This window comes from Folsomia candida, unplaced genomic scaffold (assembly GCF_002217175.1).
Source record: "Folsomia candida strain VU population unplaced genomic scaffold, ASM221717v1 Fcan01_Sc003, whole genome shotgun sequence".
Lineage (NCBI taxonomy): Eukaryota > Metazoa > Arthropoda > Collembola > Entomobryomorpha > Isotomidae > Folsomia > Folsomia candida.
The window spans coordinates 14,359,743-14,382,522 of NW_019091195.1; the positions used below are offsets into that span (position 1 = coordinate 14,359,743).

At 37.5% G+C, this 22,780-nt stretch overlaps 4 protein-coding genes across 12 annotated transcripts in view; 1 reads left to right on the forward strand and 3 right to left on the reverse strand.

Annotated features, from left to right (window-relative positions):
• Positions 1 to 346: 346 nt before the first annotated feature.
• Positions 347 to 4,643, reverse strand: LOC110845600 (ADAM 17-like protease). The gene is made up of 19 exons (XM_022092051.2): positions 4,397 to 4,643; positions 4,003 to 4,302; positions 3,836 to 3,936; positions 3,611 to 3,735; positions 3,404 to 3,538; positions 3,136 to 3,313; positions 2,962 to 3,054; positions 2,844 to 2,887; positions 2,716 to 2,773; positions 2,586 to 2,632; positions 2,383 to 2,509; positions 2,203 to 2,320; positions 2,029 to 2,146; positions 1,742 to 1,944; positions 1,520 to 1,650; positions 1,295 to 1,402; positions 1,087 to 1,202; positions 800 to 988; positions 347 to 689 (listed from the first exon to the last, which is right to left on the reverse strand). The coding sequence occupies exons 2-19, from the start codon at positions 4,236 to 4,238 to the stop codon at positions 567 to 569; spliced, it is 2,250 nt and encodes a 749-aa protein (XP_021947743.1). The 5' UTR covers positions 4,239 to 4,302; positions 4,397 to 4,643; the 3' UTR covers positions 347 to 566.
• A 241-nt stretch (positions 4,644 to 4,884) lies between these two features.
• On the forward strand, positions 4,885 to 6,415 carry LOC110847202 (tRNA-splicing endonuclease subunit Sen34). The gene is made up of 5 exons (XM_022094090.2): positions 4,885 to 5,200; positions 5,272 to 5,510; positions 5,616 to 5,790; positions 5,875 to 6,033; positions 6,117 to 6,415. The coding sequence occupies exons 1-5, from the start codon at positions 5,149 to 5,151 to the stop codon at positions 6,299 to 6,301; spliced, it is 810 nt and encodes a 269-aa protein (XP_021949782.1). The 5' UTR covers positions 4,885 to 5,148; the 3' UTR covers positions 6,302 to 6,415.
• Positions 6,414 to 7,778, reverse strand: LOC110847203 (60S ribosomal protein L7). Its single transcript, XM_022094091.2, has 5 exons — positions 7,620 to 7,778; positions 7,390 to 7,519; positions 7,122 to 7,297; positions 6,683 to 7,028; positions 6,414 to 6,588 (listed from the first exon to the last, which is right to left on the reverse strand). The coding sequence occupies exons 1-5, from the start codon at positions 7,628 to 7,630 to the stop codon at positions 6,478 to 6,480; spliced, it is 774 nt and encodes a 257-aa protein (XP_021949783.1). The 5' UTR covers positions 7,631 to 7,778; the 3' UTR covers positions 6,414 to 6,477.
• Positions 7,779 to 7,927: 149 nt separating this feature from the next.
• LOC110846270 overlaps positions 7,928 to 22,780 on the reverse strand; it is a 76,707-nt gene continuing 61,854 nt past the window's right edge. For all 9 annotated transcript variants that reach the window (XM_035849052.1, XM_035849054.1, XM_035849051.1 and 6 more), the window contains 20 exons: positions 18,677 to 18,849; positions 17,420 to 17,442; positions 17,298 to 17,338; positions 17,203 to 17,215; positions 17,053 to 17,084; positions 16,858 to 16,976; positions 16,488 to 16,540; positions 16,312 to 16,411; positions 15,401 to 15,627; positions 14,886 to 14,929; positions 13,598 to 13,780; positions 12,704 to 12,808; positions 12,103 to 12,137; positions 11,976 to 12,012; positions 11,815 to 11,875; positions 11,500 to 11,540; positions 11,353 to 11,418; positions 10,196 to 10,282; positions 10,070 to 10,112; positions 7,928 to 9,971 (listed from right to left, as the gene is read on the reverse strand). In XM_035849052.1, the coding sequence (XP_035704945.1) occupies positions 9,934 to 9,971; positions 10,070 to 10,112; positions 10,196 to 10,282; positions 11,353 to 11,418; positions 11,500 to 11,540; positions 11,815 to 11,875; positions 11,976 to 12,012; positions 12,103 to 12,137; positions 12,704 to 12,808; positions 13,598 to 13,780; positions 14,886 to 14,929; positions 15,401 to 15,627; positions 16,312 to 16,411; positions 16,488 to 16,540; positions 16,858 to 16,976; positions 17,053 to 17,084; positions 17,203 to 17,215; positions 17,298 to 17,338; positions 17,420 to 17,442; positions 18,677 to 18,849 (1,521 nt within the window). In that variant the 3' untranslated portion in view covers positions 7,928 to 9,933. The remainder of the gene's footprint in view (positions 9,972 to 10,069; positions 10,113 to 10,195; positions 10,283 to 11,352; positions 11,419 to 11,499; positions 11,541 to 11,814; positions 11,876 to 11,975; positions 12,013 to 12,102; positions 12,138 to 12,703; positions 12,809 to 13,597; positions 13,781 to 14,885; positions 14,930 to 15,400; positions 15,628 to 16,311; positions 16,412 to 16,487; positions 16,541 to 16,857; positions 16,977 to 17,052; positions 17,085 to 17,202; positions 17,216 to 17,297; positions 17,339 to 17,419; positions 17,443 to 18,676; positions 18,850 to 22,780) is intronic.

A 22,780-nucleotide genomic window follows, 5' to 3' on the forward strand; every position in this document is an offset into this window, starting at 1 on the left:
ATGCATTCACTCAGTCGTTGATAAGTTACTTATCACTGACTGAACATAATACGTCAAAAAAATCATCTATGCATGCATTGACACCCCCACTCTTAACTTAAACTATTTAGCTTCTAAATAGTTTTTATGAGTAAAATTAAGAGTGGGGGTGTCAATGCATGCATAGATGATTTTTTTAACGCGTTATGTACAGTATATAAAGTGCTGTTGCCGTTACATCACACAAGGAAAATGTTTAATTTAGGCAAAAAGTCTCCTAAAAATTCTTGCATATTTACGTTCATATATTTATATAATTACAATACAATGCTGACTGGTGAATTTAAGAAATTTACTGGGTTGGACATATATATCGTAATGTTTTATTAAGATTTTATAAAAAATTGATACAAGTAACTTATGAGATCAACTGAAACTAGAATACGCTTAAAAATGATATGACTAAGGACGTTCAAGTCAAAAATCCGGTCAGTAACTTTAACTTATTATGTTGCGATGTATGAACGACTAGATAATTGTGCACATTTTGTCATCTTGAGTACCAAGAAGCGAGGTGACTTAATCCCTTATTGATTAATCCCATACCCGTGGTCAGAGTTCACTTTTGGCCTGATGAAAATCACCGGACGAGAATCACAAGGATGTATCAAGTCGGACTTGTTTTTAGCCCATTCGTCTTCCTCCAGTGCCTTAAAAACAGTCAGCGATTATTAATTAATTATATTAACAAGAGACACTAAGGCGAAGCGTAAACTTGTGACTACCGCCTATGTATGTAGGTGATAAAATTTATACTTACAAGCCTGTAACTTTTCCGATCAATGTAACTAACGAGAACACTCCCTGGGATCCACAGCAAAGATGTAATCAGAACCACGGTAAAAATTATGTTGTCTTTCAGAAACTTTAACAGTCTGTTGATGTTAATATCTTCTATTATATCCCAGAAACGTTCAACTACATCGTGAACTGTGCGCTCGCATTGTCCCTAAAACATTAAGATAATGCAGCATGTATAGCACATTTGGTTATGTTCCAGTTCCCCTAATATGTTCCAGTTTCAGATTTTGTTATGATATATTCTACCTTGTTGCAAATTCCTTGAATGCATGGGGTGCCATCAATATGAGTTTCGTACGGTTCTATTGGGTAACATGTAGCGTTCAAGTGAACTCTGCAACACCTCTTGCAGGCGTGTTCCACTGTAGAAATAGTTGATAATATGTATATATTTTTAAGCAATGCTATATTCATTAGTTAATTAATACAACCATGTAGTGATAAAACTACTTACGTTTGTCGCACATACAACTCTGTTTTCCCAGTGTTTCACAATACGGGACACAGCGACCAGCTTTACATTGACCTTTCTCGAGACATGGGGTGTCATCTGGCATTGGGGCTATGTAACAGTAACACATAATTTAGTCAACTATTTAGTTTAGTTGGTTGGTTGGTTAGTTCGTTAACGCTGTGGTTATGACCATATTTGCAATTACTCACACCCAAAAAATTATACCTGATTTTGGACAATCGTCCCGTGTACCCATGCATCTACTTTCTTGCTCACAAGTAGCTAACTGCGCCTCCCTGCATCTTTCACCCGCAGCCATATATTGACAATTCTGACAGCAGGGTGAATTTTTATCGCTGCAGAAGTAAAAATTTCAGTTTTCAAAACTGACGATTTTTTATGAAGAAATAATAAAATATCCTACTACTAATAATTAATTCTCTTTACCTGCAAACAGCAGCAGGTCGCAATGTACAGTTTGGTCTACAACACTGATCAGAATCTTCGGTGCCTAACAATCCGGCATCACATTGTTCATTTCCTTCAACACGTAAGTTGCCACAAAAAGATTCCTCTGGTTCAGAGAAGCAACGCTCACTTTTTGTAAGCAGTACTTTCCGAATGGACCGTAAACTGCAGGGTGAAAATTTCTAAAAGACATCATCATATTCATTCAATGTCTTATGTGCGATACAATTATGCTATCCTTCACATTATATGTGTGTCATTCATACCTTGTTGTTGAGATCGTAACCGGAGACGGAATAAGTGTACATTAAGTAGGAGCCCCCTTGACTTGCACTTGGGCTGCACTCTGGATTATCTGGGTCATGCTCTGATCCCCAATTGTGTCTGAATACATATAAATGATTAGCAATTCAATTATGGTTTATTACAAAAATTCTAACCCGAATTCATGAGCAGTGACCAAGTCAGCTTCTCGTGTTATGACGCGTTGTCCATAATGATTCCTGCTCGAGCTCAGCCCAGAATTCAAATATAAGGTGTATCCGTTCTTAAAATATTCTAGAGCAATAATAAGCATTAGTGCCACTTAATTAACAAAGAATATCAATATAATATCGAACCTGGGGTACAAATCCCTCCCACAGAGTTACGTCGAGGGGATCCAACGTATGCCAAGCCAAGGATTCCTCCCTCAAATTTAATGTCTGTGAAAAGATGAGCCAAGCAAAAGTCTTTGTGGGTGTATTCCTATAAACAGTGAACCAATAAGTAAGTGAAAGTTTATAAAGACATGAGGATTTCGAATCTGAGTAAAAATTATTACTCTGCTAAAAACTTCCAAAAGAGTTCGGACATCCCACTTTTCCATCGCTGAAATAGTTGGCATCAGTCATTAAATTTTATTTCACTTAACGGCAATTAGTAATTTTAGAAATCAGGATGCATTTATGTACCCATATTGTAGTGCATTTCTCCATGTTGCGTGACAGTTGGTTCAGAATGGACAACGATCTGCAACAATCAATAGTAGCAGTGATCAAACAATGCGGTTATTGACGATATTTTTCAAAGTACACGCTACCTTTTTAATGACAAATCCCATTCCATCAAAACCAATATCGTCAACTAAGAAAAAATATATAATATTTTATAATCAGGAGGTCTATGAAACTACCTAAGTTTGTGCATAATATAAATACCTTTATCTTTCCATTGTGTCTCCTCATAAATCTTTGTTACTCTGTCAATTAAACTGATCAAATAATTAATGGTCGACTTATTGCTTGATCCGCCTATAAAAATGCAAATAATTAAATTATACTAAATAAATTTCAAACCCTATGCACATTTTTTCGCTTTTAAAGTTTTAGTACCCATTTCTCGATAAAAACGATAGTCAGCCACAAGTAATAACGGGCATCGAGTTTTATGTGGTCGGATAGCAATTGCAGACCTTCGTTCCATGGACAGGTCTCTCCTCCAACGTTTCATGATTAGCTCGTAGTCTGGTTCTGGATCGCTAACTTCTTTTGTTACATTTCCTTCCTTGACCTAAAAATAAACATAATATGTATATATGTATGTTTAGTACATTATGCTTAACAAAAGAAAAAGCAGTCTCAATTATAAACTCGTATTTACATATGCACAAATTGGCAGGTTTGGTCCATCCAGATCTTCATCTGTATCATCAGTCTCCCAACTGTTTTTGACATCTGATCCTTTGTATGTTATCATGGTCAACTGATCACCGTCATGTAAATGACGCCAAGAGGGCTAGAGTTCGGCGAAATAAACATTGATGAGGTTAAATTGAATTAAACATAAATACTTTACACCGATAATTACCTCAATGTGGTATGTCTCATTGCGAGTTCGTATAGTCGCAGTCATTACGCCATTGTCCTCAAGATGAGCTCTAACATCAGAATCGTCTTCGCCAAACACACGCCCCTCGTAAAAACTGTCTCGGTCTTTTGAATTCGGAAATAAAGTTATGCCATAATTCTCTCAAGAATGTATAAAGAGACTGCACAAATTCATATTTGAGAACCAGAATAACAAAGTAATTACCAATGTGTATGGCTTGTTCAACTCCATCTCTACCAATTTCGAAAGCTTTGAATAATGGGTGAAATATGCGATGGTTTGGGTTTAGCACAAGTAGGAAATCTCTGCAAAATATGATTTGCTAATATTATATAGAAAGTAAAATACATTATTTTATTTGTGAAAATTACCTTCCCAGTGTTTTAAATTGTAGCTCTTTTATATGATTCAAAGGATGATTGCTAGGATTTGCTCCTCTCTTTACAATGTGATGAGTTAAATCGACTGCTTTTAATAGTTCATAGTATTTCAGGTTTCGTCGAAGGTTAGAAGCAGTTGTCTGCCCATTAACTATTGCATTGTTAATTGACGATTCTTTAAGTGAAATAAATATTCCAAAGATAACGAGAAAACTGACTTTCCCCATTACAGTCGTAGTGCTATATAGTCAGTTGCGTAATTTAAAGAAGAGTGTATTTAGCTTGCGCACCCTACAAAATTAATCAGTGGTAATTATCAAATGACTTCTCATATTTCGCAAAGACAGCAATATTTTGCATATTGATTGTTGCATATAAGACACACCTTATGACATTTTTGAGCCTATCTTCCATTCGTAAATGTAGTTTTCAACAAAAGATTTATATTTTCGCATTTTCTTAATTTATGATTTTTTTTACACTAACCAGAACATTTTTGAGGCTTATAAATAGTACTTCCTCAAAACTTCTTGAATCACAAACTATTCAAAAATTAAATTATTGTATTCTTGCTTAATTTTTACAAAAGTGAAAGTAAAACTAACTCCTCAAGCTGCTTGACATTTCCTGATCCTGGGTGGTGAAAGCAGTTCCCGTGCAGTTTTGTAAGCAAAGGAGAAAGGATCGATATTGAATTGGGCTCAAAGAAAAGTGTGCCAAAACCAGAGTATATGCAAACATAAGCACTTTTCCCACGAAAATTCGTTAAAGTTTGTTTCCTCGAAAAGAATTTGATTATAAATTACGAAACAAATTATTTTATAAAGTAGTGAGATGGATCTTTATAAACCTGATCACTCACAGTCTTGTCAAATTTCATATGCAGTGCATAATGCACTGTGCATTGTCTTTGTTTAGTTGTCTCCTTCCTCAAATTGTTGCATAACGCATGGTGGTGGTGGTCTGCTAAAATTTGACTACGAAAAATTGAATGATGCACAAATTAACACTAGCACGTGTGTTGCATGTTACGGTACTACATGTTCTCCAAACGTCAAATGTGGTTCTTACTAAATAATTAGTTCATAGTTAAAGTCTGTGAAAGCAGCGTGTAAAGATTAAAGACATTCAAGGGAAATGATCAGCATTACGATTTCCAATGGAGTTCCATACGTTTGGGATGCTCAGGGTACTACCAGATACCATCATTCTTTATAAAAAGTGGCAATCTTATTATCATTACATTAAACTTATAATTAGACTGGTTGCTGTTACGGAAAGAACATCGGATTACGGGCGTGCTAGACGGTCCGGTGGGGACTGGACTGAGTGGGCGGCTTCGCTGGAACCTCCCCATGCGCCTCAGCCAAGTTGAGGTCCAGTACCTGGTCTCCCGTGGGATCGTCCAAACCGTCCATGCCCCCAACCTCGCCCACGACAACCCTCCCATCAACGCCCCCATCTTTAACCAAGTCATTCAACAACGGAAAGACGAACAGGTGCGGCGCATATAGCTCGGTGCTGACCGCTATTTAATGCCACTATGTTATCTAGTGTATAAGCAAAGCAGCGACCTAATATTGGACTCTCTTCATTGTTTATAGCTGGAACAGTTTAAAAGGAAAAGAAGGGAAGAAATCGTCGCCTATCTCGATAAAATGCTCGAAGGGAAAAGGAGAAAAGGAAAAATTGGGGAAATTACAGACAAGGAAGCTTTTATTCAGGGCGAGTTGGACAAAATTACTAAAATGCCATATGAAATGTATCAACTTGATCTCAGTACGTCGTCCACCAAACCAGATAGACCCTAACTAAAATACAGCAATAACCTCTTTGTTACATTTATGCTTGTATTTTCTGTAGAGGATCCATGGAAGGAGGAGTATCTGCCTTACAACTTCCCAATTCCGACCACGTACCAAGAGAAGCTAAAATTTCGTGTTTTTGAAGACTTTCATCTTCACAAGAAATATTGGCTTTCTTCAGGAGCTAAATTTGGAGGAGATTTTCTTGCATACCCTGGTAAATTTTTCTTGTAGTAGACACTCCATTTGAATGCATATTAACTAATCTCTGTATAATTGTTATTCGTGTTGATTCCACAGGAGACCCACGGCATTTCCATGCAGAATTCATTATTATGTGTCTTGAACAAAAAATAAAGTTAAATGACTGTATGGTATCTCAATCCCGATTAGCCATGACTGTTAAAAAAACGTTACTAATTGCAACCATAGATGAACACACTGATAACTTAATGTACTATGTTCCGAAAGGATTCAAGTCTTGACAAGAAAAAATATATAATTTTGTAACCCATTTTTCAGTATTATTATCTAAGAAGTGATACATGAATACAAATAGAAAATCCATTCTTAAAAAAATGTGGTATAACGACCAAGTACTTTGAAACGAGTCTCTTTTTTTCATTTTATTACCAATAACAAAGGGCGTTTTAAAACAATTTTAAATCATACGACGAAGTAACTCGTTGATTTTATCTTCTCGGCAACCAAAGTCACCTCCCTCTACGTAATGGTTGGTCTTCTTTCTCCATCCGCCAGTAGGAGTGTTCAGCTATACAGGAGAAACAACAGTAAATTAGTATACCGGTGCTGAACAATTTTTCTTATACTAAAGGTATAAATGTGTAGACAAACATTAAACGTACCTTGAATGGCCAAAGGAAGTTTGAGGCGTACTTAAAGTTCTTTCCAACGGTAAAAACTTCATGTACCAAATCTTCCATGCAGATGATATTCTTTCTGCCCAATCGACCTTCGATAACGGAATTGGAAGCAAGGGGTGTACGTCTGTGATCAACCTTGGCGAAACCACGTTTGTAGATAAGGTCTCGGACTGTTTTCAAGTTGGGATAGCCCCAGGTGATGTAGGGTTCACAGATTCGGAGCATGTTAATCGTGGCCTTATTCAACTTGACGAAGACACCATTGTTGATTTGTCGCAGTCGGAACAGTTGGAGGGCCTTCCTTACTTTGGGATGGACCTGGTTAATACTGTCAAGTACAAAGCATTGTACAAAATTAGCATCTTTCTTAACACATTCGATTATTCGCTCAGTCACACATATAATATGCAGTTTTATTTACCCCCTGATCCTCATGACGAAAGCCAACTTTGGCTCTGCTGGAACGTAGTAATTGCCTTGATTACGGGCTTGTCTTGCCAACCTAATTTCATCACGTTCCTTGCTCCTGTACTCCTTTACGTAGTCTTCAGCCCGCTTGAATATCTTGACACGCTTGTTACGCTTCGATCTCCTTTCCTGCAATAATAAAAAACCATTAATTTCTTGGACTCGTCCGCCGATTGCAGATTCCCATTAGTGTCATATTTATCGTGTCAGAATCTGCTTACCTTTGCGGCCTGTTTGATTTTCAAAGCGACAGACACTTCATTCTTCTTCCTACGCTTGAGGACAGACTCTGGTACAGCAGGCAGTTTCTTACCGGTGGGCTTTGGCCCTTTGGCAACGGCTCCCTTATTCCTAAATAAGCAGACCTAAATTAGTACAAGTACAACCATTCGATGGGTGACAACCACACTCCCACCGAAGAAATAATACCAAGACCAGGGGGTGCACTTACTTATCAGCCATCTTTTCTTCGGAAATCCTCCGGGATGGATGAACAAATGTGTTTCTCACAATGTGGACTGGGCGACAGGCAGGACTGATGAAGTGATGAGAAGCCGAGTAGCATGCATGTGAAGTCTTTGAGTCAGTGCGGGCTTACCACCACCGTCAGAGCGCAATCTTTGGATTCCGAGTTGCCAGTCTCACTTTCCTCATCAACTTACTTTTTTATGCACTCTTCACTTAAAATAATTCTCACCTTTCCCTCACGGAGAAATTTATGGAGAAATGGAAATAATGCCACTCTGACGAATAGTCGAATAATTTCATAAACACGAAAATATTGAATTTTATTATTTCTTTACATTCATATGGGTAATGTAGACATGCAGTTTTCATATTTATTGACATAAATCGAATATTTAAATGGTTTAATGTCATCCTTTGTTTTGTTTTTACACACAAAGTTTGCGTCATTTCAATAGTCTTTTTGTAATTTTATAGCACATAAAATAGCACGTTCTATACACATATTAACGACCATACATTTATTAAACACTAACTACACAAACGAATGACCCTGTATAATAATGTGACATTTTTGAGGTTACTTTAATGTGATGATGCGACGTGCAATCTCATCGATACTGTCCGTAGCTCCGAAAATCTTGCTCTCATTCTCATTCTCACCCATTTCTCAACAACATGGCGAAAGTTGGGATTGAGATCTTCTCAAAAATCCGACCTCTGACTGTTATCCAACATAATAACAATTCATTTATCGTAACATGGAGATAGTGTTGGTCAAAATCGAAGCAGTTCTTTGCTTCTTTTCGCATGTAATTGACTTTCTCCACAACAAAATGAAATATACAATGTAGCACATAACCAGGTATATAAGAAAAGTGGACAGAGAAGTATGTATGTAGATGGCGAGTGCTGGAGTAAATGAATTTTATCAATTTTAACGGTACAACAACTCATGCAACTGATTGTCCGGTAATCAAATTGTTAATAAAAGATTTTTATAATTTCTCGTTCTTTAAAAGAGTCTACCTATTACTACATTTTACAAGTTTAGCCTTTTTACCACAGACAGGTACACATTGTATTTAGAGAACACATATTATTTAGTAGTCTGGTTTTCAGATCATCTTTTATGACATTGTTTCAGTTCTGTAATAAGCAACTGCTGGTCATTTTCTTCTATCTTTGTGAAATATAATAATATGTATTCTTTCTTGGTTTACATTGTACGTTTATTGTTACTTTCGCTATCTTCATAATATCATCTCTGTCAATAATTTTGAAAATTCCTGACCTTCTTTGTGTAAAAACTAACTTTTTTTTTACTTTCTCTAAAACATTTAGTCTAAATACGAACGTACATTTATCTCTGTATACATATATTACATATGTATGTAAAGGAGAACAGTCAGCGTAGTGTTGCTGTATTCCAATATTCGCTTGGTCATATGATATCACACATTTAATAAATTGTTTTTGTTTATGTTGATAAAATAATTTCTTGTGTCTGATACTAATACATATCTTCGACTAACAATAATATGTATTTACATACACACGACGTTACTTTGATACGATTATTATCATTTTATGGCTGACATGACTTTTACGTTAATACGATAGTGACAAGACAACTTTCACCATTTCAAAGGGTTCATCGTTCATCACCATCTAAAAAATAAAACATGATCTACTATGTATTTATAATCTCTTGTATTTCAGCATCTTCAGAATGCATTTTTTTGCGAGATAAATTTCAAAACGTTTTATCCCTGTTTATGTCCATTTGGTGTCTTCCCTGACTTTTCCTAATTCTTTTTCTAATTTCATATTTATATCATCACACCCACTCACACACAATATAATTCCCCCATTTCCACACTATAGATACCTCTTTCTGAAACTCAACGCTATTACATCAACACGAAAAATAAGGGTTTTTTGGTAACTTTATCCTCGTCGATAATTGCAATACGATTATAAGCGTCATCGCCAGTTTGAGAGTTGCTCTCGTTTGGAGGAAGAATGCTGGCAGCGTTTGAAGACTCGTCGGTGGTGGAGGTGGCGGAGCTGCTGCCTCGTTTGAGGGTCCGGCGGAGAAGGTTTCGAAGGGTGAAGTTGTTCTCAAAATTGTTGTCCACGTCGCTCCCCCCACCGCCCAAGTCCAGCTCAGTCTCGCTCTGCGTCCCCCCCGTCAAGCTGTTGCTGCTTCTCCTCGTCGTTGGACCACCACCACCCGAGCCAGACCCAGAGCTCGACCTGGGCCCCTTCTCCTTCTCCCCGAAAAAACACAATATTTGTTATAAACCGTAGTCAAAAGACTCGGAAAATCGCGAATCTGTAAATCAAAAGAGAAAACCATTTAAAATTCAGTTCAAGTCGTTATTTTGGAGACTGTTGAAATGTATTTAGTAAAATAAGTTAAAAAACACCCACCTTGCTTCTGAATCCGTTGCTGACAAGCTTCAATGTAGGAATCCTGAATCATAAGTTAAATGAATTTCAGAAAGTCTTGCTAATCTTCGAGCTCACCTCCTGTGTAATGTCTCTTATTGTACATACCTGAATTCGGTACATGCCCGAATTTGCTTGAAACATAAGTGTTTCGAGGATCCTCTCATTCTTTATGGCTTTGCTGGGAAGGACAATCTGTCGAGGGAAAAGGCAAAGGAGAAAGTTATTAAGGAATTCTTGCTCTTATTTCTTCGCATTTCTCATGTTTTGGGCCATGTATTTAAATGCGTATGAATAAATGTGTGTATGGAGGAAGGAGGTAAGATGATAGTGTAATAATGAATATGCATTGTGTGAGGTTTTCATCTGTTAACATCACAATGCATCCGTATGAATGTTATGTTAGATCTAGTCTCCTGGCCCCTTCGGGATTGTGTGGAAATCGATAAAGTGGTATGCTGCTGTGAATAAGGTGACTAATTCCGTCTCCTACCAAGATTAAAGAGATTACTTTCTTTGGAATAGAATACCTGCTCATTCATTCATACCACAAAGTCTTTGTGATAGTTTGGCTCGTATATTATGGGCCAAATTATATTTTATCTTGTCACGTCAGATAAACAGAGCAGTCGGTCGACGTTTATTAAATGAAAATATTTCTTCATCTGCTACCATGAACTTTGTCATATAAAAACATATGTGTAATCCCAAAATAGTACACAATACTGGCGAGAAGAATTCTTGTTTTATGCAATTCTTCTAGCATTTAATGATAAAATAATTAAATTATCAACACGACATGACACGACGTCTGCATGGACTAGGACGCGGAGAAAATTAATTATTATCCTGGGTGACGACTCAGGAAACTACAAAAGAGAAGCTCATACTGTTACTACATAAAAATATTAGTTTGGTCAACTTTGGTGATATTTCTAATCAGGGTCTAACCAATTCGCCACCCCAATGGCTTCCTGTCTACCTCCTGCCCACAACACGTAGTAAAACAAGGAAGAGTTGAGGACAATTTACTAAATTAATAGCAATAAGCGAGTAGTAAAATAGTCCAATTTGAACAAACACTTATGTTCAGTTATAACCAGATTTTGGGTTCATTTCATGCTCTGCAGGTTTATCTGTACTGACGATCGGTCGTAAGGTTAATAAATAGAGCTGTATACAATAACCAGAAAATAAGGGCTAATAAACATGAAATAATGCATACCTGTTTTTATAATAAAATAAAAAAAGGAACGGGCATTTACCTTTATTAGATCTTGAGGGGAGATTCGATAAAGTTTGAGATCTCTGGCTAAACGTTCCATTGTGCACTGAATAAGCCAGAATATGAAACAGTGAAATTTTAGCATCCATTTAAAAGTTTTTTAATGTTTCCTTAATACGCAAATTACCTTAAATTCTATTTTCGCATCGACTTTGGATGTTGAAGGACCTGTTATTAAATAAATGATGATTAATTTAATCACTTTAATGATCAGTTTCAATCTGTTCGGAATGCTACATATTTGTTTTGAAAATGTGAATTTATGGCTACATAAATATTTTAAAAAAAGACATTGCGAGTGTCCAAAATAAGAATCGGAAGCCGCTTTTTAATTGTTAAAGTTACAGCATTTTTAATTGTCATATTGGAAACTGATTGTATAAATTTGTTTGTCATTGCATTGAACAAAATAAGACATGCATAAATTTCAATTTTCACTCACGGCTTCGAATTTTATGTCGAGCCCACGCCAACATTGCTTCAAACTTTCGGATTTCAGCGACCTGAAACACATTTTTCGGATAAGGAGTCGAGCAATTTAGATTAAAACTTTTCTACAATCAAAAGAATGTTTTATCCAATACAAAAAAATTAACTGCTCACCTCTAAATTGCGACTCATAACCATTTGGACCATGGATCTATATTGGTTACATGGGAATGATATTATTTAATGGAAATATGTATATGTACAAATGTCATTCAATTTTGGAACAAATGGCAACACTTACTCCGAAAGACTGAGAAAATCTGGAGAGTCGAAAAGCTGAAAAATTGAATTCAATAATGCAGATCATTAGTTTAAAAAACAATAGAGCAACATTTCACAATGCAATTTGACGAATGAGGAGGGTTACATACAACTGATATATACATTGCATCCACTTCCCATTTATGTAAATTTTGGTAAATCGAATCGGAGAAACCATTGGACTCGAATCAATTTAAATCGTAATGCATCACGCAGAAGTTCCATGCATAACGATGCATTTCTTGGCAAGTAAGCCTTTTTGTAACAAAATCAAAAGTCTGAAAATGTTAGCTACAGTTGATTGATTGGGTCTCATAAAAACCATGAAATATTTACATGTTTTGCATTCAGTAGGATCTTACATACAAGATTCTTCACTTTCTCATTCCGCACTTTGCATATGATCTACATATGCAAGATAATGAGCGGAAAAGTGTTACCCAATATACAGTAATAGAGTGAAAGCAGTACTCATGCTTATATATTTAGGAATAGTATCATCGTTAGTCGATGCTAGAAGTCAATTTATCATAAAGCCAAAGTGATTAATGTAAAGCTGCAAAGTACACAAAATCACCCACCTGATAAGCTCTTGTCTCCACGAATGCTAAAATCATATTCACGAGTTCGGAAGCAGAGGTGTATCTCCAGTAATAATTCTCCAAAGAACACAGCATCGGGCACACCTGGAAAACGGGTAGCAAAAAAATCAAGGTTGTTAAGCACGCATCCATCAACTCGAGAGGCAAGGAGAGAAAGCTTGTAAATGGAACTATTTTTTGCAAATGTAACAGACACATCATCAAACTGGCACACTTTCCTCGGTGTGTGATGAGCTCTTGAATCAAAATTAGGCACACACGGAGGGATAAGCGCCGTCCACCGAAACGGGTTTGCACAGTGCTAATGTTTCATCATTTGTGTGTATTCCAATTAATTAATCAATGGATATTTCCAAATTTATCATGGCCATCTGACATATTGCTGCTCCAAGTGATTCAAGGCCAAGGTGCAATTTGGAAATTGGATAGAAGTAGAAAACTGAGATAACTGTCTGACGAGCAAACTTGCACTTGTTTGGTCATTGTGGATAAAAAGAAAGGCATTCGCGATAATTAAATCATAGAGCCAACTGAATCGTGTTTGTCTGACATTAATTGTTTTTTCTTATCTCATTATTCATCACTTGTCTGTTGGTTCACATGTCAATTTTGGCGTAGCAAAAGAGTATATGCACTCGGGGGCAGTCGGGGAATTGCATTTTCTATCTTCCGGTACATCCATCAATTTATATAATATTTACAACACTAACTGATTACTTGAAAAGATGTGATTCATTTAAATTATTTACAATATATTTTGAAAATGCTCAAGTTTGCACAGAATTAATAAGCGTACTTACACGTGGAAAAAATTGAAATGCAAGATAGGGAATAGCGAGGGGCAATATGAAACAAAAGTAATGGTTTAATTACCACTTCGATTCTTAAAAATTGCTTGGCATGATGGAAACAGGCCTGAAGTAGATCGGGAAGATCGTAGTGTTCTGCAGCGCAAATGAGTCCTGGGATGTTGGCACATGTCAGAGGGCATGATCCCGTATGCAAATAATCCAAGAGCAGTCGGAAAGTCTCCGGATCAAATTCAATAATCATGAACTGAAACACAAAAGAGAAAGAAAAGAAATATTCAGCTCTCGGAATGCATTAGATTATTCTGCATAACTCGGAAGCCTCGTCTCATTTCATCATTTCCTCAGAAGAACTGCCTCACTAATTGACACTGAAGACACGTATTTCACAAGAAATCATCATTAACTTTATGAAAATTTAAGCAGCACGACGTGAGGATTTATTTTTGGCTACAGTTGATATCGTGTATTGCGTACTCTATCATCATCATGAACGAATCTAACATTTTCATTATTAACGCCATTCGTTTATATTGAAATTTATTTTGCTTATACATAAACGTTGCTCAATAACAAAAAGTTTAGTTTTAGTCAAGGATCAAATCAAATCTCAAGAGCATGCCATGTTTCGAAATTGTTTTCTTAACTAGCAGTCTGAATACATACAAATAGTACTACATATTATTATGTTTCGTATGTATGTCTCTATGTATTTTCCTGTCAAACATGCAATATCTGATAGAAATACACATTCCTCAAAATATTCTTTTAAAGTTAGTCTTCAAATGACTACTGAGGCGATACTCCAGAGGCGATTTTTGAGGTGAAACGTACATAAGTAGGACATGCGTTATTCACTACATATCAACATTTACACCACCATTTTAGAAATTCACACCCACTGAAATACTATTATAACCAATATTAGAAATGTCATGTTGAGCATGATGGGCGCCTTGTCAAAACTTTGTAAAACAAATATTTCTTGAAACTTTGCAAACTTATATTCTTTGTCCCTCGATAATGCTGGATAACAAAAAATTCCCACAGAATAGAGTTGCTCGTGTGAAGTTAGGCGATGAAATGCCAAAGAACCAAAGTCGAGCTAACAGTATGGCCTTGCATAGCTTATTCACTTGCGTTGTACGACGGTTAAAAAAGTTAGTTTCACAAAGTTTCTCAACCGTTTAAAATTGCTTATGTAAATTGGCACAATTTACTAGCCCGTATTTAAATAGTAGTGCCAAAGCCAACCTAAACAAGGATGATTAAATTAGCGTATGGCTTCGTATTCCTTCTTGCACAAACAGAATAAGCCCTGGCTCGGGCTAAAAACTAGATTGTCAACTTACCTCAGTTTGAGCCAGCTTTGTCCGATCAACTTTCTGAGCATCAGCTATGAAATTAAAAAGTTGATAAAGTCATTAACGTTCTAAATGTTTTACACGTTGCCATTTGCATTACATCGGCTAAACTAAAAGGCTCAGGTGAACCAATGCTTTCGCACTCTACTGTATTTTAAGTGCTTTTATGAACTAATAACTCTATTAATAATTCTTCATAAAGCATTTACAAAGTGATTATTTATTCGTCCAGCGCAAAAATATGAAAGCGTGGATGAAGTAGAAATATTGACGATACGCAGTTTTCGCTTTCAGGAAAAATTGAACTAGTGGGATCGAGATTTTGCTAAATAATGTTCTACCTTTCATGTATGTATATCGTAAGGTTTTCGTGGAGCGTATAACCCACATACAACGTACGATATATACACATCAAGAATACCAAGATTCATCAAAGTCCTATTCCTTCATTAACGATTTCTGCTGAATGGCCAATTTTTTTAAGCCATGCAACGTCAATTTACCACAAACGGAGAGTCTTGGCACTGCCAACTGGGGTTTGTCCTTTCCTGCCTCCTTGTCCTTATTCTCCTGAGAACAGTCCTGTGAAGAACTCCACTTTTTCTTGTCTTCCGCTGCCAACTGCTGCTGTTGGCTCGACTTTCGCCCTGATCGACCCCAACCGGCTGTTAAACTTCCAAGACGAGAAAAGGCTCTCATCACCATAGGGGACGAAGGAACGCTCTTAGGTCTACGAACAGGAAAACATTTTCTTATCAAATGATCCGTTGAGACGATCGGGGAGGAAACACAAAGTAGTTCTAGGATTATATTGGCGGTGGACAGTTGGCTCACCGAGGGGACACAGTACAGCCAATATTGAATGAAGTGTCATTCATTTAAATTCTAGATTGATTCGGTAAAATAGTGATAAACATGTGAGCGTCCCTCCCGAAAGAATTGCACTCACTTTCACTTTACTATTAGGCCGAATATAATTTTCATCTCGAAGAAAGGACGCTATCACTGGTAGCAATGATAAGAATCTAAAAATAAATTTCACATGTTAGCGAAGCGAAGCCGCGGCAAGGACATTGCGGCGTCCCTTGCATCGTAAATGGAGAACAGACCCTCTCATTTGAAGCGCAACCTTATGCAAGAGTTATCCGTCTAGTTTTACCAATTGGGACAATTTAATTTCGACTAGACACTTATGTACCCTGTATTTTGAAATCCATCTCAAACTAATAAATTCCTGGCTTAACATGTTTTGAGTTGTGTACCCTTAACTGTATTTTTTGTTATGGTGCAATATTCTAGTTGATGGTTGTGGAAAAATCTAACAATGAGTATGCATTTATAAGTACTTATTTGCATATGCACTTTTGAAAACAAACAATATATTTATGGCGGCTTATGATTATGCTACCTTTACCTTGTTGATTCAATATCCGGGACTTGTAGGAAATTTGACTTTGGTCTTTGCGGAGACATGAGAGTTGGAACAGCTCTTGCCAAGAGCTCAGCAACAGGAACTTGAAGAGATCCAAAAAAATATGTTAGTTTGGTTGTGTTATGTGAAAGTACGTACGTACGTATGTATATGCTCACCTTGAGGAGACCCAAATCCCGTGGAGATGCCGTACAGCATTTCTTGGAACACTCTGAACGCCATGAAAGAAATACACAATATACAATTAAGCACGTCCTCCTACTCCATCTAATAACGTAGAGGACACCATATAGTGTTTGAAGCGACTCGGAACTATATAATTATTATGACTGCTTTCATTCTATCCATGCCATTCATGGATATGTGGGGATTGACTGGGGAATAAAAGAATGAGGTTGGATTGGAAAGCAGAGACAGCTCATACGTAGGACAAAAGAGAAAATAAAGCAATAAGAACTCAAGAGCCGGATCCAATAAAAAAGGTCACGGAGAAAATATAGAGGAACAACGAAACTATTCGAAACTCACCTGGAACGAACTCCGAGAATTGCCCTCACTCCAAACAGCTTGCTTTTTTGCTTTCCTTGTCCCACCAGGAAGACAACGTCAAAAAGCGGAGTGGGCTCATCCGTGTTGAGGAAGAACTTCTACGAAATTGAGAGGAAGATGTTTTAGAGCAAACCCCTGTATTGATATGGTTTTTTTCTATAACGGTTAACTTACCGTAAAGTCTTTGGCGAGTTGGTCGTATCCTGCTAGTAATTTAATGACAAAATTGGACTATTAATTCAAGTTCTTACCAGCTGTCAATATCCCCTTCAAACCCTCAGACTTTCCCAAATATCCCACATCACACCAATATCAGCAATTTACCTTCAAACTGGTCCTATTCAAACAAGTCATTAAAATATTAATTTCGACTCGGGAAATTGAACAATTTTTCATTAGCGCAAATCTCTTTAGCTCACCCTAACAGAGTCAAGGAGTGGGCTGGACGGTCTCATATGACCTAAAACCATGAGCATCGTAATTAATATACTGCATCCATAAGAATTTTTATTATAAAGGTTTTATATTTCGAAATCTTCACCTATCGGACGCCAGGAACCACGCCTGCAGACAACAGAAAAAAAGTAGGGATTTATTATATGAATTGTAAATGTAAGTGTGGAGCTGCCGTCGTTTAGACTTTCTTCCTAACACAATCATGTCAATTTTCTGCAAACTTCGACACGAACCACGCCTGTTGACAACAGACGAAATGTTGTCTCTTCGAGTTAATTCTCATTCTGCCTCGCCTCGAATTTCAGAGATTTTCTCTCGTTCTTTCTCTCTGTGTCGGACGAACGTGTCAATAATTCCTACTTTTTCAATATACGCGAGTGTGTAGTAGTAGCTGGCCCACCCCAGGCCAGCGTTTGTGTGCTCGGATTTTTATTTTTCAAATAACAAGGATTTGGTGGTGAGAATGTAGGGATAAGGCGGATCGATCCATTAATCAGAAAAATAAATGACAGGTAGGACGCCATTGTGTATTCCTCTCTCTGGCTGCTTTCTCATACAAAAATAAATACAAGCACACTATACATTTCATGCTACAAAAGAGACAACAACCCTGCTTGTAGAGTGACTGACGCCACTGATGGTTCTTGAAATTGCATTCGTTCATTCCTACTCTAGAAACTGCGAGTCTGTTATTTTCTCCGGTGGATAGAAGGTCTGATCATCCTTGTCCACCAACCAACTAGCCCAACCAACCAGTTTCCATCCGCTGATATCATTTATATTCCTTCCGACGAAAGAGAAGAACATGGAAATCTCCTGTTCGGGCACAATAAATGTAATATAAAATACAGACATGAGTTCCAGCTCCGGCTCCCTCTCCATTTCCGTTCGTTCGTCCGTATCGAGTCGCGTAACTCATTTTTTGGGATAAGTGAATTACTCATCCAATTTTACTACATTACTTGTCGTAAATTTAATAATTCAATAATGTAAATGTCAAGTCAAGCTCATAAAACGTAAAATAATCATTCCCCAGCGTGATTGCGATATGATACGGACAGACAGAGCATGACACGTAAGCTTGCCAATTTCAATTAATTGCCTTCAACTCCGGAAGCCTCACTACAACGGCACTATACAAATGCACGACTATATGCATGCAGCTGTTGAGATGAAATCTACTCTGGCGACTAATTGTACCATCTAGACAAATCTAATAGCGAGCTCAACTCCTTTTTATTATTACATTATTGGCTGATTTTAAAACGCGAGGCCTACTTTAATATTTCCGTAGTACTAGGAATTTAGTTTTTGATGGCTTTGGGTATTACTACATATTTACCTGTATGGCTTTGGGATTTGTCCAGTTTCTGCATGGTTTTGTAAATTGGCAACAATGTCTTCTAGCATTTGTGACCTCGTCCTTTCCTGCATACGGGCAAATTTTGGAGCTGAGTAGGATGCTCTTTCCCCGTTGACAACCTTTGTCAACATCCACTCTCGAAACATGGCTCCCTGAAAAAAATGTCAACAACATCACGTTACTTTTTCATATCCTAAATATTTCAAAGGAACTTGAGATTAAATATTGCATGATCAATAATTTTATTCCTAAATTTCTCCGCATTTGGTTTATAAAATTTCAATATTCTTCAACATCTGCGTGTGCAATATTGTATGTATTTGCAGACAGAAAATAATAGGCGAATGTTTGTTGCTTGTTAGTCAACAGAGTCCCAAATCGCCAGAAGCGAATATTTGCCCATGTCCGAGGATCATGATAAAATGAAATTTCTCATTTTACTGACACTTTCATGTTCGAGCAGTATACAATTCTGCTCTTACCCGGAAGTCAAAAAAGGACGGGCGTGTTCAAACTTGTATTCTTAAATACGTAGCTGTAGAATCGATACCATACATGATCCGATGTACTAGGTAAAAGTGATAACGTGCTCGTTTAACAATTCCATTTAGTGTCTTTATGTAATCATTAAACAAATCATAATGTACAGTGAAATTATAAAACTAATGTAGCATCTAGGTCAACCCAACACACTTTCACTTCTTCACAATATGCACATACATGCATATAGTGGATATACAGACGCATATCATGTAATGATAATAATTATGAATACCCGAATTGGATGACTTGTTATGAAAACACAGTGCGTGAGAAAATCAATGCGATATGTCATATTGAATAAACGAAAGACGAATTTCGCTGGTTTGTTCCCTTGGGCTGGTACAGAGAAAGCAGTTTAGGTTGATTCATACGACAGCCACTAAAAGTAGAAACATGTACTTCTCGTCTCTCTATAATCTCCAATGTCCAATGTGAATGGGAAAGCTTATCATGGGAGTGACTTAGTGACCGAGTACATACTGGACAGCAATAAGAAGAATGCTTTTTTCCGTGTGAGAATGAAAACAACGAAGCCCATTCATTGTTTCGTAACGAAGTCTCCGGCCAAGTGATATTGCGTCATCATCACACGCGCCGTTGTGTTTGTGCAGTGAAAGTCATGATCGGATGACCCAAAAATAAGCCTAGCTATCGTAAATAAACCAGTACAAGATTCTCCAGCAAGGAAAAGAAAACAACACTGTTGGGTGGGACGGGGTGAAAGTATCACCGGTCGGTCTCATCCGGTCTCATGTCGTTTATACTCAACGTATCAAATCACATCTATTGAGGTGCAAGTATGCATATGCATATGTACCATACTTTATGGGTGACTAGACTACTGATTGATAGAGACAGCCAGGCCAGCGGCGGTAGCACATTAAAGGCTAATTGCCGACAAGTTTTATAAATAAGTATAAAACGAGAGTTTTCCTGCAGGTCCCTGGACATATTGTGCATTACGGCAATTATTATAAAAATTTCATTGTATTATACGTTTATAATCACGCGTTGCAAATGATCTATCATTTTTATGCAGCGTGACCAATTCCCGAGAATACAATGGTGATGGGGTCGTTGACGCTGGTTAGGTTTTCTTGGGCATTACAAAATCAGGGCATGCAATTCTTCAAATGGAAACTGATAGCTTTTCTATATCGAATAGATTCCTATACCGTAACGCACACTTCGGTGACAGAAAATAGCATCAAGGAGAAAATATTGGACTGAATACGTAATGCGTGTATTGCAATACAATTTCTTAAATTATGAATCATGCCGGCCCTGCTTTCACCAACATGCTTATTAAATAAGCGTCCCTCTACCATAAAGATCAGTTAAACATTTAATGCGTAAATAAATACGTTAGACTACAAAACTATGACCAATCCAGTGACTGGCCACGTCCTGTGTTTAATTGGTTACATAATATGTCTATTACATACACGGTATGTAGCTCACGCTCGAAAAGGTTGGCATGAAATTAACCATCAATCAAAATAGGAGATGTGCAGATATTGTTTGCAATGGTATTCTGTTTTATAATACCGGAGACACCGCAAGAAGAAGAAGGAGCAAGCCGTGCGGAGTGGGCTGACTAATAAAATAATGCTGTGCATATTTTCAATTCTGCTAAACCACACCATGGTTTATTAGGTTACGCCAGAATCAATAAAATGCCTCAGAGACAAAGATAAATGTATATTGAAAGGATTCTCACTCATCCTCAGCCAGGAACACATGTACATACATGCATCACACAGTAGTAAACTTGTGCGTCACACACAATGAAACACAGCTCTATCATCCGTTGATTTCCTAGTCGAGTATCTGCACCTCACAGAAATAGTCCAACAGTTGGTTTGTTTGGACGGAACTCTCAAAACCAAACGTCCATCGTTCCAACAATATGTACATATTTATACACACGGCTCGCCTCATTTCATCCTTCAGTCCGTGCTTTCTCCAGTCAAAATCCTCCTCCTCGATCCTTACAATTACCATCAATAGGTAACATTTGGAGGACTACATGTGTACTCGACAGCATTTCACTCACTCATTGATGCATATGAAACGCACTAACCAAGCACGGAAGGTATTATCATCCCTCAGCAGCACTCCCACTTCATTGTGTGTGTCAGTGGGAATTAAACTTCTAAATACATGCGTCAACAAAAGACCACTCTTGTCAGTCAGTCAGGCCAGGTTACACGTTGAATGAGATGCCCCTGAGGAGCTGCCCCGGAATATGTAGATTTGTCTTTATTTCGAAGCATACCCAATGCGGAGGTGTGTGCAGAGGAGCAAAGGTCTCCGCTAGAAGAGCAAACGGAGGAGGACTAAATAATACTAAAAGTTTTAGCAGGAGAAAGCAGACGCAGAATATTCCCTCCATCATCGTCATTGACTGGAGATGATCTCCACATGTTGTCGTTCCCTGTCACTCAGATCTCCTTTGATCTGCTGAATATTTTGCTATCTCAGCACCTTTGTTGAAATTAAATCATTCGACTGAACCCCATTCAGACCCGTTGCGTTTAGTTTCATTGTCAGGTGGAAATAAATATCCTGCCTCGCTCATGATTAATTTCATCCACAGCACTCAAGTCAATAACCGTCATACATATGGTCAGCATCCGCAACCTCACATATTTCCATGCATCATTCATTTAGTCCATAAATGAAGCAGGGAAGATTCTAAAGATCCAATTTTAGTCTTGTTAACATAATATGTACTATAAATATAAATATTAATTAGCAATTTATGAGTCACCCATGTTATTTAAATTCACAATGAAAAGTTGTAATTGAAAGCAAAACATTTATGACATTCCACAAACGTAATTATAGAAGAAGGAGTGGAAGTTATTTAGATGAAATATCCCCTATGAACTCGTCTATAGAGCAAGTACGGACGAAGGAAAGGTTGGTTATCTACTCTCGCTGCCATAGGTAAAAACTTGATTAACAAAAAATTCGGTTGATGGAATGGAAGAAGAGAACGTGGAGGTTACATCTCTGTATGGGTCGGATGGGCATCGCGCAGTATCCCTCGTGGTGGATAAAGTTAATCAGCACTGACATCCACATCCTTGCCTATCGTACAGGAGACAAATATTGAATTTAGTAAAGATATGTGGAAGCAAAAGTCCAGTCCTTGGAGAACCACGATGCTTTGTGTTCTTCTTCTCGAAAGGGTTGTTGATCTCACTCTATTGATGAATTCACGTCATTACTTCTGTCCCTACGGATGATGCCATACTTTCCCATAAAGGTCTCTCGCAACTTTAGGAGGGTATTGTGTGGAGTTTTCCCATTTTATCAAGCTCGCAGCCTCTGGACGTGAGATCAGCTTTCACACAAATACACAAGGTGGGTGGAGTAGAGAAGATTATAGTAAATGATGCCAACAAAAATTTGACCTGATTCATACTCGATCTGATCGGACCAAATACCTGCACCAAACAGTGAACATCAAACCACCACCCAAACAAGAAAAGCAATAAAGTTTCACCAGTAGCGGTGCCAGTGTCAATTCTG

Coding starts and splice junctions, on each gene's coding strand:
- LOC110845600 (XM_022092051.2), bottom strand. CDS start 4,238: ATGGGGAAAGTCAGTTTTCTCGTTATCTTTGGAATATTTATTTCACTT. Junction 3,055..3,135: donor TCGTTTTTATCGAGAAATGG/GTACTAAAACTT, acceptor GCATTTTTATAG/GCGGATCAAGCAATAAGTCG. Junction 2,633..2,715: donor AGAAATGCACTACAATATGG/GTACATAAATGC, acceptor CAACTATTTCAG/CGATGGAAAAGTGGGATGTC.
- LOC110847202 (XM_022094090.2), top strand. CDS start 5,149: ATGATCAGCATTACGATTTCCAATGGAGTTCCATACGTTTGGGATGCT. Junction 5,511..5,615: donor AACAACGGAAAGACGAACAG/GTGCGGCGCATA, acceptor CATTGTTTATAG/CTGGAACAGTTTAAAAGGAA. Junction 5,791..5,874: donor AATGTATCAACTTGATCTCA/GTACGTCGTCCA, acceptor TATTTTCTGTAG/AGGATCCATGGAAGGAGGAG.
- LOC110847203 (XM_022094091.2), bottom strand. Junction 7,029..7,121: donor TTCGTCATGAGGATCAGGGG/GTAAATAAAACT, acceptor TGTACTTGACAG/TATTAACCAGGTCCATCCCA. Junction 6,589..6,682: donor ACTTCCTTTGGCCATTCAAG/GTACGTTTAATG, acceptor TCTCCTGTATAG/CTGAACACTCCTACTGGCGG.